Source organism: Hemitrygon akajei, chromosome 11 (assembly GCF_048418815.1).
Source record: "Hemitrygon akajei chromosome 11, sHemAka1.3, whole genome shotgun sequence".
Taxonomy (NCBI): Eukaryota; Metazoa; Chordata; class Chondrichthyes; order Myliobatiformes; family Dasyatidae; genus Hemitrygon; species Hemitrygon akajei.
In genome coordinates this window covers 127,859,548-127,871,807 of record NC_133134.1, presented here as the reverse complement: position 1 = coordinate 127,871,807, position 12,260 = coordinate 127,859,548, and the positions used below count along the sequence as shown (strand labels likewise).

Below are 12,260 nucleotides of genomic sequence, written 5' to 3'. Positions count from 1 at the left end.
AAACAGGTGTGAGGGGGAATAAGTATAAGAGTTCACATGTGATTGGAAGCAGTGTCACAGGTTGAGAAAATGATAAGGCTTACACAATTTGCATTTTATCTATAGAGGCACAGAATATAAAAATCAAGCTATTATGCTAAAACTTTATGAAAAACTGGTCTGGAATTTTCTGTTTATTTCTGGTCACCTCATTAGAGGAAGGATAAGATGACATTGGAGAATCCCAGAAAAGGTTTAAAGAGAATGGATCCAGGGTTGAGGACTTAGTTACAAGGAGAAATTGGGAAGGCTAGGACTGTTTCCTATAGAAATGTCTGAAGGGAGATTCAATACAAGTATGTAAACTGATCAAGTTTCTGGACAAGGTGGGTACTGGGAAATTACTTCCATTGGGGGGGTGGTTGAGAAGTTACAGATTATACAGTGAAAGATAATTAATAGTGATTTGATGAATGTTTTAGAAATAGCCTGAGATTTGATACTACAAGGCACTACTTGCAGCTGAAATACTGACATTCAAGAGGGAGAAAGGTAAATGCACTGTGAAGAAACTAAATGAGAGGCTAAGGAGAAGGGGCTAAGCAGTGTAATAATGGCTTAGCAAGGAGCTGATCCAGGTTTGAGGGCCAAATGCTACAACTGTTCTATGGTTATATTTGCATAGTGCCATTGCTGAACATATCAAAGCTGTTCTGCTCCCAAGGTCATTGATTTACATAGCTATTAAATGCTACAAGGGAAAAGATATACAAACGTACAGAACTAACTGGATACATTGATGAATCTAGATCAAGAGCAATGATCAAGCAGGGCATGATGTTTTGTGAGATGAATATCGAGGACACCAAAATCATCTTTTGAAATCTGCAAAATCAAGCAACAATTTTCCAAAGTCTTTTTTTAAAAAGCAAACCAATTTACATCATCAAATATCCAAAGAAAAGTTCTTCAGCCGAAACTATAATATATACAGAAGAGGGATGATAATCCAATTGTCTCTCAAAAGGGAAACAAAAAAATGATTTGAAAAACTCTTGCATTTTTTTTAAAGTGACTGCCTGTACAAACATGTATACTGTTCAATTGGTTATCATTGCATCTTTCAGGCCATCAATGCATTGTACATCCCCCAATTTAAATTTCTGTTGCACTATTCAAATAATTAATACATTTCCACTCCACTACTGCAGTTCAATGTAATCACCATGAGCACATACTACTAAAACCAAACATTCTATTGTGTCCTTTTATCAAATAGGATGATAATCTATAGGACACAGCAGTTAAATAGGAGGTTCAACCAGTTTTGGGTCAGAAGAGCAATTCAGTAGACATTAAACTTGCTGGGGATACTTAAAACATGAACAGGTGTACTTTAATAATGGAGTTCAAATTAACATTCAAAGTTATTAAAATTTGGGCAGAAAATTAATTGGAAAAAGGGACTTAGTGCTTTACCGGCGTACATGACAAATAAATTCTTCTCAGGCTTCCAACATAGGTACAAGTATCGAATATAACCTGTATAATTGATACCTGTAACCCCACTGGAAGCCTAAGAGCTTATTAGAAAATTAATTGTTATTCTATTAGAAAAAGTGCCAGCACTTTTCCCAAACAAAGTGGAGATGACTGGATAACTTCCATCAATTGTAGTTGACTGCTTAAGTGACATGACACATTTTATCTTGGACTTCCTCACTTGCATTTTGGACGTCTCCACTTTCTTTCCAGTCCTGAGAAAAGGTCTCTGACCATAACGTTGACTGTTTACACTTTTCCATAGATGCTGCCTGACCTGCTGAGTTCCTCCAGTATTTGTATGTGTTGCTTATGATACATTTTATGTCTATAATCATAAGACAATCATAATAACAATCTTTCATTCACTGAAAGTATCTGACATTTGTTACAAATCTTGTTCTACAATATAGCACTACCCTGACACTCAATACCTTCAGTTTCCTTGCAGTTCAGAGTGCATTGACGTGCCCACGACCATCTCTCTGATCAAATGCTGTTTAAATAGACACCTTATTTTGAAAAGTTCTCAGGTTCAATCTCTGGTCTCAAAACCACTGATCTCAGCTTGACCAGTGCTAAAGACAGTTTTAAAGCTGCTCCATAACTTCTTGAAATTGGTGGTCAAAAGGGAACTAAAATCATTTTCCTCTTCAGCAATAATACAGAAATAGTCCTGGATTAGTTACTGGACAACAATCACTGCCCAAGAAGCAGACAGTAGCAAGAGGAAATAGAACAATAGTTTTCTTCTTCCTCTTTATTTGACAGAAGGGTGGGAGTCCAGTCATCACTTGTCTTACACCACGAAACCACTTCACTTATCTCATCAGATCTCAGCATAAAGTCACAGCATACTTTAAAAGTGCTGAGATTCACTTACACAAGTTTTATTTCTGTACAAAAGGTTCCTGTTTACAATTACCAAGGCCTATTCAAATGAGCACCCAATTATAAGCTACAATGTTAATGGAGCAGAGTCACAAATAATAGACTGGAAACCATACCAAGATTAAATAGCAAAGTTTAAACTACATATATTCTTTCCATACTTACTGCAATCCCCATTGGTAAACGGAACATTAGTGACTTCTTCCTTAACTTTCCGATGAATATTGGCAGATGTTAAATCTAGCGCAGCATCATTTGTCAGTTCAGATGTCTCAACAGGCTCAGTTTTTGTTGCTACATTTTCATTAGGGAATCCTGGCGACTTGGACACGTGGCTGCCATTAAAGCTGTTAGCAGGAGACAAAGCTTGAAACAATGCTGATTCGGCTGCACCTGGGCTCTGATTATTCTGGTGTTCTTGATCTACTACCGAAAGAGAATCATTAGCCATTCCTTCACTTTCAGGAGAGCCATTCTCACTGGATTTTAAACTGCTCTGCCGCTGCAAGCTTACATTAGAATTAGAGTTAATCATTTTCATCTGACTTTCCAAAGCAGCTATATTGGAGAAAACCAGCAGAGGAGAGTTGGCCGGTAAGTCACTGTAAGGCAAAACTGGTTTTGAATACTCACTTGCTGGCACCTTTGCACTTTTCTCCCCATCCAACTCAGATTCATCCATATTTTCATCAGTAAAACTGCTGTCAAGTTCAGCATTTTCATCAGCTAAAGTTGGCTCTGGATCAGAACCATCATAGTAGCCTTCAGGCAGAGGGGTGTTTGGGATTTGACCTCCCATGTGCATTCTAATGTGCTGCTGAAGAACAACAGCATTAGTGAACCGCTTGTGGCAAATCGGGCACGAGTGCTGTACCCGCAAAGGAGGTTTTGCCCTATGAACTCCATAGTGAGTCTTGAGGTTGCCTTTTGTGGAAAAAGCTCTGCCACAAACTTTACACTTGAAAGGCCTTTCCCCAGTGTGGGTACGATAATGCATTTTCAGTGAACTCTGGCAACTTAGAATACGATGGCAAACAGCACATTCATTTGGGTCAGCTGATGTTTTGTCTATATTTTCCACTAACTGTTGAAGCTTGGATGTCTCAGATGTTTGGCTGTTATCAAGTACATTACCAAAAGGTTGCTTGGGCTTTGAGGTTTCAGACATTATGGAAGTAGGTGGATTGCCATTCTCATTTGCAGACTTCGCTTCAGCATTCGACTCATAACTGCTGATATTCGATGACAAAGATGCAGTTTCACTTACTGCTGGAGATCGCCTTCGCAGAAAATCACTTGCTGGTGCTTTATCTGAAGTGTCCTCAAAAGCAGTCGACAGATTCAATCCAATGGAATTGGGCAACGTTTGCAAGACAGGTTTGGTGTCTGCCCAATTCGCAGAAGTATCAACAGGTATAGACATACCATATGGAATCCCACTGCTGGTTGGAACATTGTCCAAATGTTCAGGAACAGGATACGGATTCATTCGGATATGTGGGTACTTTTCTTTGTGTCGCTGGAAATGAACCTTCAGATTGCCTTTAGTTGTAAAACGATTGCCGCAGATGTTGCATTTGTAAGGTCGCTCACCTGTGTGAGAACGGATGTGAATCTGCAGGGCACTGTCATTTCCAAACACTTTGCCACAGAACTTGCACTTGTGTTTGAAAAAGGACTCTTCAGAATTAGACTTTGTTTCAAAAACGGCAACATTTGGAGGCTTGCCTTTCTGATTTCGTGCTGCTGAGGCTGCAGATAGTCCAATCAGCGGGCTGTGAATAGTTGCTGTATTTGGGGACCGAGGTAGCAGGGGATTTGGAAATCTTGCAACCGAGCTGGTAAGGTTGCTGTGCTTAAGCCTGGCTGGATTTTCAGAGCACAAGATGGAATCAGGCTTGGAAGTCAGCGAAGTCAGAGTGCTCGTTGTTTGGAGAGACGCCGACTCAGAGGAATGGTGCAAGCCTTTGCTAAAATGAGTTGAACCAACAGAGGAATGAGGTACCTGTACTGGCTTAAAACCTTCTATCGAGTAGCTTTGGCTACCGACTTTCTGCCCAATTAAAGCAGCAGCAGCAGAAAGCTGCTGTGAAAGGTGTGCCCCCAGTGCCTTAAGGGGGTCTGCAGCTGCAACGATAGATGGATGAAGAGAATGAGGTGCCATCGTTGCCACCTGGATGCGGATTTGCTCGGTTAACTGTATCTGTTGGAGCTGTTGCTGCTGCAGGCAGACCAACTGCTCTAGCAAGATTGGAATGACATTGACGCTTGCAGTCGCATTTGAGTTGCTGGCAGAAGCGTCGTCCGGAACGTGCTGAGTCACTGCAACCTTAGTGTTGTGAATAGTCTCCAATGTGACATTAGTGTTTGGTATCTTAGACTGGGAAACATAGCTAACATCAGAGGCTGGATGTAAACTTGTAGCAGCATTAGAGGCACATGGTTTTTGAGATTCTACATTATCAACATTCATTTCAGCAGTTTCACTCTCCTCACGCATTCTTTCTTCGGGGCTATCGTTGCTTTTAGATTGATTGTTCATTTGGCCATTCGGAAAGTTGTCTGGACAAGACTCTGGGCAGTCCTTAGGAGGCATTTCCTTCTCGCCTTCATTCATAATCAAAACTGGTGGGTTTTTAGTGCAATTTTTCCTGTGCTCAAGGAACTTGGAAAGATCAAAGAACTCAGCACAACATTTCTTACAGATGTTGGTTTCTTCAGTCCTGCATTTCTTTGCGCTCGTTTCCCCAACTCCGTCGTTTTGACATACTTGAGAACCTGCAAAGTAATAACAGAACAGTAACTGCTTAGTATCAACAAACACCCATCATTCTTATAAACAGACTTCGCATTGCATCCTTTAGACCATTTCCCCTCACCACCACGCTGGTAATGAAACGAGCCCTCCAGTTAACAGAATTATTAGATTTAACATTACTTCTACAACTGCCAACTTTGACAAAAATAGAGAATATCAATTAAGAAAGTGCAGCATCTCTCAATTGCTTAATCAACTGAACTCGATGTTTGCCCGGAGGCTCAGGTATAGGGCCAAATCAGAAAGGTTGGTTACGGGCTGAATCAAGGCGGCAGGGTCCAGACACCAGAGTGGATCGGGACTATTGAACCCGATGTTTTTGGACAGAGATTTAAGCACAGGGCTGAATCAAGGCAGTGGAGTCCTGGCCCCAGAGCGTATCAAAGAGGTTGCACCTGATGCTTGGACATCGACTTAGGTGCTGGGCCAGGTTGAAAAGGCCAGGGTGTCGGAGCATCAAGGCGAGGGACAAGCTGGTTCAGATCGCTGTTCCGTCACTCAGCTTTGCACTGAACTATGAGATGCTCTTTGCGGACTTCAGTTCAGAACGCTATTTGCTTGCGGTTATTGTATGCAACAATGTTTTTTCCCTCTGCACACTGGGTGCTCAATGTACACATTTTATGGTTGTCTGTTGGGAGACAAATCTCAAGGTTGTATAATGTGTACATACTTTGACAGTAGGTGCAATTTGATGGAAAATATACAATTAAAATGCAAGTGCAAACCATAATGAGTTATCATTTCATTTAGTCTGTTTCATTTTGGAAGTGATAAAGTTAGTCATCTGCCTTCCAGTACTATGATAAGCTACTCACAGATACCAAGAGCAGGATTCCCAAAAAGACTACAGTCTCCTATCTACAAATACCAGTCACCTATTGCCCAGTTAAATCACACATACAATCAGTGAACATTGATTTAATCAGTGCTCTTAAATAAAAACTACATTATTATTTCTATGATCAGTCAAGTCGATTCTATTCATTTACAATCACAGTGAAATCTTTGGAGCTGTTCTGTGAACTTCACGTAGCTTAATATTTCATTAAACACAATGGGCAGAGTGGGTGGAACGATTTCCTCCAATCGTGTTTTCTTTAAACCTGCTGCAAATGGCATTCTTCCTTCAATTTCCTCACTATTCTCCCCATATCAGATCAATTATGGTTAACAAATGCAGGCAAACTAAAAACAAAACTCCATTTAATCAGGTGACTAGATTCAGGCAGTAACCAACTTCTAAAATAAATTCAAACACCGTTTCTCAGGATTTATTTCCAATTTTGATACTGTAAAAAAAGAATCCTTCTGTATTGTACAAATCCTGACTTCAGAGTTCAATTACAGTCGGCCCTCCTTATCCGCGGATTCCGTATGCGCGGATCGGGAAAACCTGGACGTTCTCTCTCCAGCACTCGTTGCTTGAGCATGTACAGACTATTTTTTCTTGTCATTATTCCCTAAACAACAGTATAACAATTATTTACATGGCATTTACATTGTATTAGGTATTATAAGTAATCTAGAAATGACTTAAAAGTACAGGCAGTCCCCGGGTTATGAATGAGTTCCATTCCTGAGTCCGTCTTTAAGTCGGATTTGAAGTCGGAACAGGTACATCCAGTGTTATTTAGCATCAGTTAGTCAAACGTTTTTCATAGTAGAAAGGTAAAAAGGTACTATATATGCATATAAAACACTTAAGAAACATATTAAACCACTGCCTTGCTTAGTAATAATTGTAGCTTTCATCGGGGCAGGGCCTTTCACATTCTCCATTCAACTTGTTCCGATTGTTGACTGACTGTAGCCTAATGCTTTTCCAATGACTGATGGCATTTCACCTCTTTCCGATCGCTTTATTACTTCCACCTTATTTTCAATCGCGATCGTGATTATTTTTGTGAACAAAAACACTGCGAATTCAGAGCTGCGCCGCCAGGTCTTAATATCCACCGCACGGAGACACGTTAAATAAAGTCCAGGTTCCGCTGGGTCCTAAAGACCACCACACTGATACATGTTAAATAAGGGACGAGCATCCGCCAATTTTGGTATCCGCCGGGGGTCCTGGAACCAATTCCCCGCGGATAAAGGAGGGCCAACTGTACTCAAGTAGATAGTATCAAAGCCAGTTGGATACTACTTATTATGTTTAACAAGCCATGCCATTACTCATACTTACAAACTACATCTTCTTTGGAATTTTAACTGCAAATTTAGAATTTCAAACAACTTCTGAATCTGTTAACAGGACAGTTTCCAGTATGACCAAATGCAATTCAGTTCTTTCCACCCCTTCTCTTTAAATGCTCCCAACTGTTCAACATTATACACAATCTCTCCATTTTATCTGAGACATCAAGATTGTGTCAACAGAAGTTCAATCCCAATGAGAAAAGATCCCAGGACAAAAGATCTTACAAACTCCCAGGATTCCCACAATTCTGTTGCATATACCTAGATGTGATGTGGCACATATATTAGAGGTAAATAAGATTCAGTCTGCATTGAAGTACAAAATCCTATGAAGTAAAAATGCATTTTTAAAAACTAAACTTGTAGAATGTGTTTTCTCTTAAAACAGATGATTACTTCGTTTACAGCATTTAACCATGGCCTGGAATTTCATCATAAGGAAGACAACATGCCTTTAAATGGAAGAAACTAAAATTAAACCATAAACAAATCAGTTTAATTACTGCCAGTTAAATCCATTAGGAAATGCCTGAAGGGATTGTCAGCAACACTAAATCACCATGCTAAATAATCACTAAACATCTGTGTATTTAAGATTAGAAACAGGATAATCAAAATGCCCATAGCTTTGTGCTCTCTTCTCACCTTCTTCCCCCCTTCAAACACACAAGTAGTGCCTTTAATTTTAAAAGTTGTGTAACCATATTACCTTGACGAGGTTTAGCTAACTGTAGAACAAACATTCTTTTACTGGTAAATGTGCAATATCCATTTTTTTTAAATCATTAGTTTACTATGTTACACTGCAGTTTGATCTATCGTCAAATCCTTGATCAAATCACATGAACAAAAGACCACAAGGTTGAAAGTGAAGTAATGGAAATAAATTAGTTGACAGGAACAGTTTAATGAGACCCAGGTTATAATGAATATGTGCGCTTGGCAGCAATGACAGGTGAATAAACAAGCACAAAAATTAAGCAACACAAAAAAAGGATGAAGGCCCTGTTTTTATACAATTCAAGCCTCTTCTTGCAAAGAATTTTGAATGCACAAATTTTTCATGAGCTATTTTAACTCTAGAGGGAGCTCCAACACATTGCAGTCCTTAAACTTGCATAGCTAATGAAAAACAGTAAGTGCAACAAAAAAAATGCTGGGCATTCTTGAAAGCAAATTAAACAATAAGTAGTATAATCCTGCAGCAGCATCAGACCCCAAAATAAAGAAAATGCAAGCCATATTCCTGAATACAAAATTAAGATAACCAATGCTTTGAAGAAAAATGTACCCACTGACCATTATTAGCAGCTTAGATGTTACCTAATAATGATGTACAATTAGTCCAGCTTTTTACACCATATAAACTTCAATTCATGCAAAACTTTTGTCATATATATCCTAACTTCCACTAAGTGCCATTTTATCAATACCTCATATATTCACTGGTCTACCCTCCCACAAATTTAAAATCACCTTCACTGGAGGCAAGAAAACACAGACGCTAGAATCGGAGGCAAAATAAAAACTAAGAAACCTGCTGAGCTCCCCCAGTTTTTTTGGCTTAAAATCTTCATTCTCATTTCCAATTCCCTCCGTAGCCCACCCACCCCACCTCATCTCAATCACTCCTGTCAGCTTGAAAACACAGCATGGTATGCATCCACGCTGCTCCTTTGCTGGCTGGCTGCACATCCTTACTTTCACAGCCCCTGCAATGATTGAATAGGCCCCCCAAGTTATAGAATTTCTTCTTCAAACCTCAGCACTGGTGGTCTCCTTTTAAAAGGTGCTCCTTAAAACCCTCCAAAGTTTCTGACCATCTTTGCGGGTCTGTATCAAGTTTTATTTGATAACACTCCAATCATCTTGGGAAGCCTTATCCTATCGAAAGACCATACAAGCAAAACTTTTTAAATTAATGAAAATAACGGGGAATTCGTCACTTCTTCCAAGGTTGCAAAATTCAAAAGTAAATGTATATATGTCCTCATGAACTACCTTGAGATTTATTATCTTGCACGAATTCACAGTAAATCAAAGAAATACAACAAATCAATGACAAACTACAAAGACTAACAAACTAACAACCAATGTGCAAAAGACAAGCTGTGAGAATACTAAATAATAAACAAATAATACTGAGAACATGATTTCTAGAGTCCTTGAAAGTGAGTCCATAGTTTGTGGAATCAGTTCAGAGTTGAGATGAGTGAGTCAATGAGATGAGACAGTAATAACCCAAATGGTGGGGATATTTAATGATGGATGCTGCTTTCCTGTGCCTGTGCTCTTTGTAAGTGTGCTTAATGGTGAGGAGTGGACTGGACTGCATTCATCACTTGTCTGTAGGCTTTTCCAGTTCTAGGCATTGGTGTTTCCATACCAGGCCATAGTGCAACCAGTCAGGTTATTCTCCACCGTTTATCTATAGAAGTGTGCTAAAGTTTAAGATGACATGCTGAATCAACACAAACTACCCCATTCAATTTCACACTCAAATCCATGAAGTACAGTATTTAAGGCAGGTTCCTTGAACAGAAAGTGAATCAGAAGACTAAGCAAATCAGATCATTCACCAACTAGACGGTGGGAGGGGAAAAAAAAGTGGTAGATTCCAATCTGGCTCTGAATGACGCAACACAATCACGACACAAAACTCTCTAGAGCAGGGTTTAACTGGTGCCCGCAAGAGGTTGCAAGGGGTTCCGTGAGAGATCATGATTTTTAAAAAAAGAGAGAAATAAACAATTTTTTTTAAAAAAAACTTCACGTAGTGTGCAAGGCTAGTGCCTGCACTGGTGGGCAGTGACCGAGCAGCCCTGTTAGCAATTTTGTTAGAGGTCTCTCGGCCCAGTATGGCAGTGCGCAGTAGGACCACGTTCATTTGGTTTATTTTATTCCTAGTTTGTGACACAAGATGGGGAGGTCTTTGATAATTGGTGAGCACTGTATCACACAGAGGAGAGGACAGCAAGTTGACAGGGAGTGTGAAATTCGTTTTCCAAGCATTGACTGGACTCACCCAACTTGGGCTGAGACGTTCAGCCTCTCCATCCCGAACTATCTCAACTAACTTCCCCTCACGCACCGCTAACTGACTTATGGGAGCAAACAAACTACAAGTGTAGTAGAAAATTGGACGGAAGATTTCATTTTAAAGGAAAATTTATTTATTTATACATGCCACAGTTCAGCTGCTGGCCTGCCACTTTGCTGTTGTTGTGAATGTTACAAGAAGGTCGATTTCGTAGATTAGAAGTGAATTGCATTGTGAAGTTTTCAGTTTTTTGTGGTTTTCTTGTTCAGATCATTATTACGCCATTCCTTTCATTATACTTTATTAACCCCTGTGTTTTACAGACATGTCTGGCTGTCCAGTGTCTGACAGTACAATCTTCTGTGTCATTTCATTGCACTAGTGCAACAACAGACATTAAAAAAGCCCATCATTACAATGAAAGCTACTGATCAATGGGTTATACACGGACTAGTGATCCAAGTCATTCTATTCCAATGTGCCTAGCCTGTGGCAAACCACTTGCAAATGTAGCAATGGCTCCAGCCAAACTGAAAAGACACTTAACTACAAATCACAGCCATATAGCCATAGAAGTGCTATTTATTTTAAATGACTATTGGGAATCTCAAAACAGAGTAAAGCTTTTGTTAATGATTTCACAGTCAGTAAAAAGATTGAGGAAGCAAGTTATTTAAGAAGCAGTACTTATTACCCAGAAAAGGGGGGGGGGGGGAGAAAATCACAGTTGGTGAGAACCTAGTAATGTAATATAGTGGGTAAAATTCTAGGACAAGATGCAGTACAAGAAATGCAGTATGATGTTGATGATGAAGTGATGACATGTCACATGATGAAGAGGTTTTGTGTGATAGTCTGAAAAACAATAGCTTCTCTATCCAGGTTGATGAGTCAATAAATTTTACCTATAAATGTCATGTTGTAGCATTTGCAGAATGGTGAAATTAAAGAAAACGTTGCTTGTTTCCGGTAGCTGTTTGCAACAGAAAAAGGCCAAGATATATTAAATGCTGTGTCTTCATATCTGAAAGCAAAAGGTCTGCCTTGGAGGAGCTGTGTGGCTTTGGTTTATGGTTTTTAGTAACTTTACCACTCAGCATTGTCAATACATTTTCATGTTGTAAATAGTATTAATTAAAATCAATTTACAATCTGTATTTAAATCTACCAAGTCAACCTTTAGAAAAATTAAATCCCATTTGTCTTAAGCCAGTTATTTAACAGAAATTTATTATGTTTGCCCTATGAGATTTTTTTTTAAGAGAAATAAAGATTAATTTCCAAGAATGGTAAACTAAGCTGAACTACCCATTTACCCCCCCCCACCCCCCAAGAAAGGTTGGCTAAAATTTCATTCTCTACTCAAAAGTGCATTGACAATTATTTTTGGATTATTATATCTACAACTTACTGATCATGCTAACATATGGTGAGCTGTAGTGATCATTAATGGAGAATGTGTGGAGCAGGTTAAGACCTACAAGTATCTGGGAGTACAGTTAGACGAGAAGCTAGACTGGACTGCCAACACAGATGCCTTGTGCAGGAAGGCACAGAGTCGACTGTACTTCCTAAGAAGGTTGGCGTCATTCAATGTCTGTAGTGAGATGCTGAAGATGTTCTATAGGTCAGTTGTGGAGAGCGCCCTCTTCTTTGTGGTGGCGTGTTGGGGAGGAAGCATTAAGAAGAGGGACGCCTCTCGTCTTAATAAGCTGGTAAGGAAGGCGGGCTCTGTCGTGGGCAAAGTACTGGAGGGTTTAACATCGGTAGCTGAGCAAAGGGCGCTGA

The 12,260-nt window shown here is 39.6% G+C and overlaps 1 protein-coding gene across 4 annotated transcripts in view; it reads right to left on the bottom strand.

Moving 5' to 3' along the window:
* sall4 (spalt-like transcription factor 4) overlaps positions 1–12,260 on the bottom strand; it is a 49,859-nt gene that overhangs the window by 15,511 nt on the left and 22,088 nt on the right. For all 4 annotated transcript variants that reach the window (XM_073061644.1, XM_073061646.1, XM_073061645.1 and 1 more), the window contains exon 2: positions 2,578–5,190. In XM_073061644.1, coding sequence (XP_072917745.1) covers positions 2,578–5,190 — 2,613 coding nt within the window. The remainder of the gene's footprint in view (positions 1–2,577; positions 5,191–12,260) is intronic.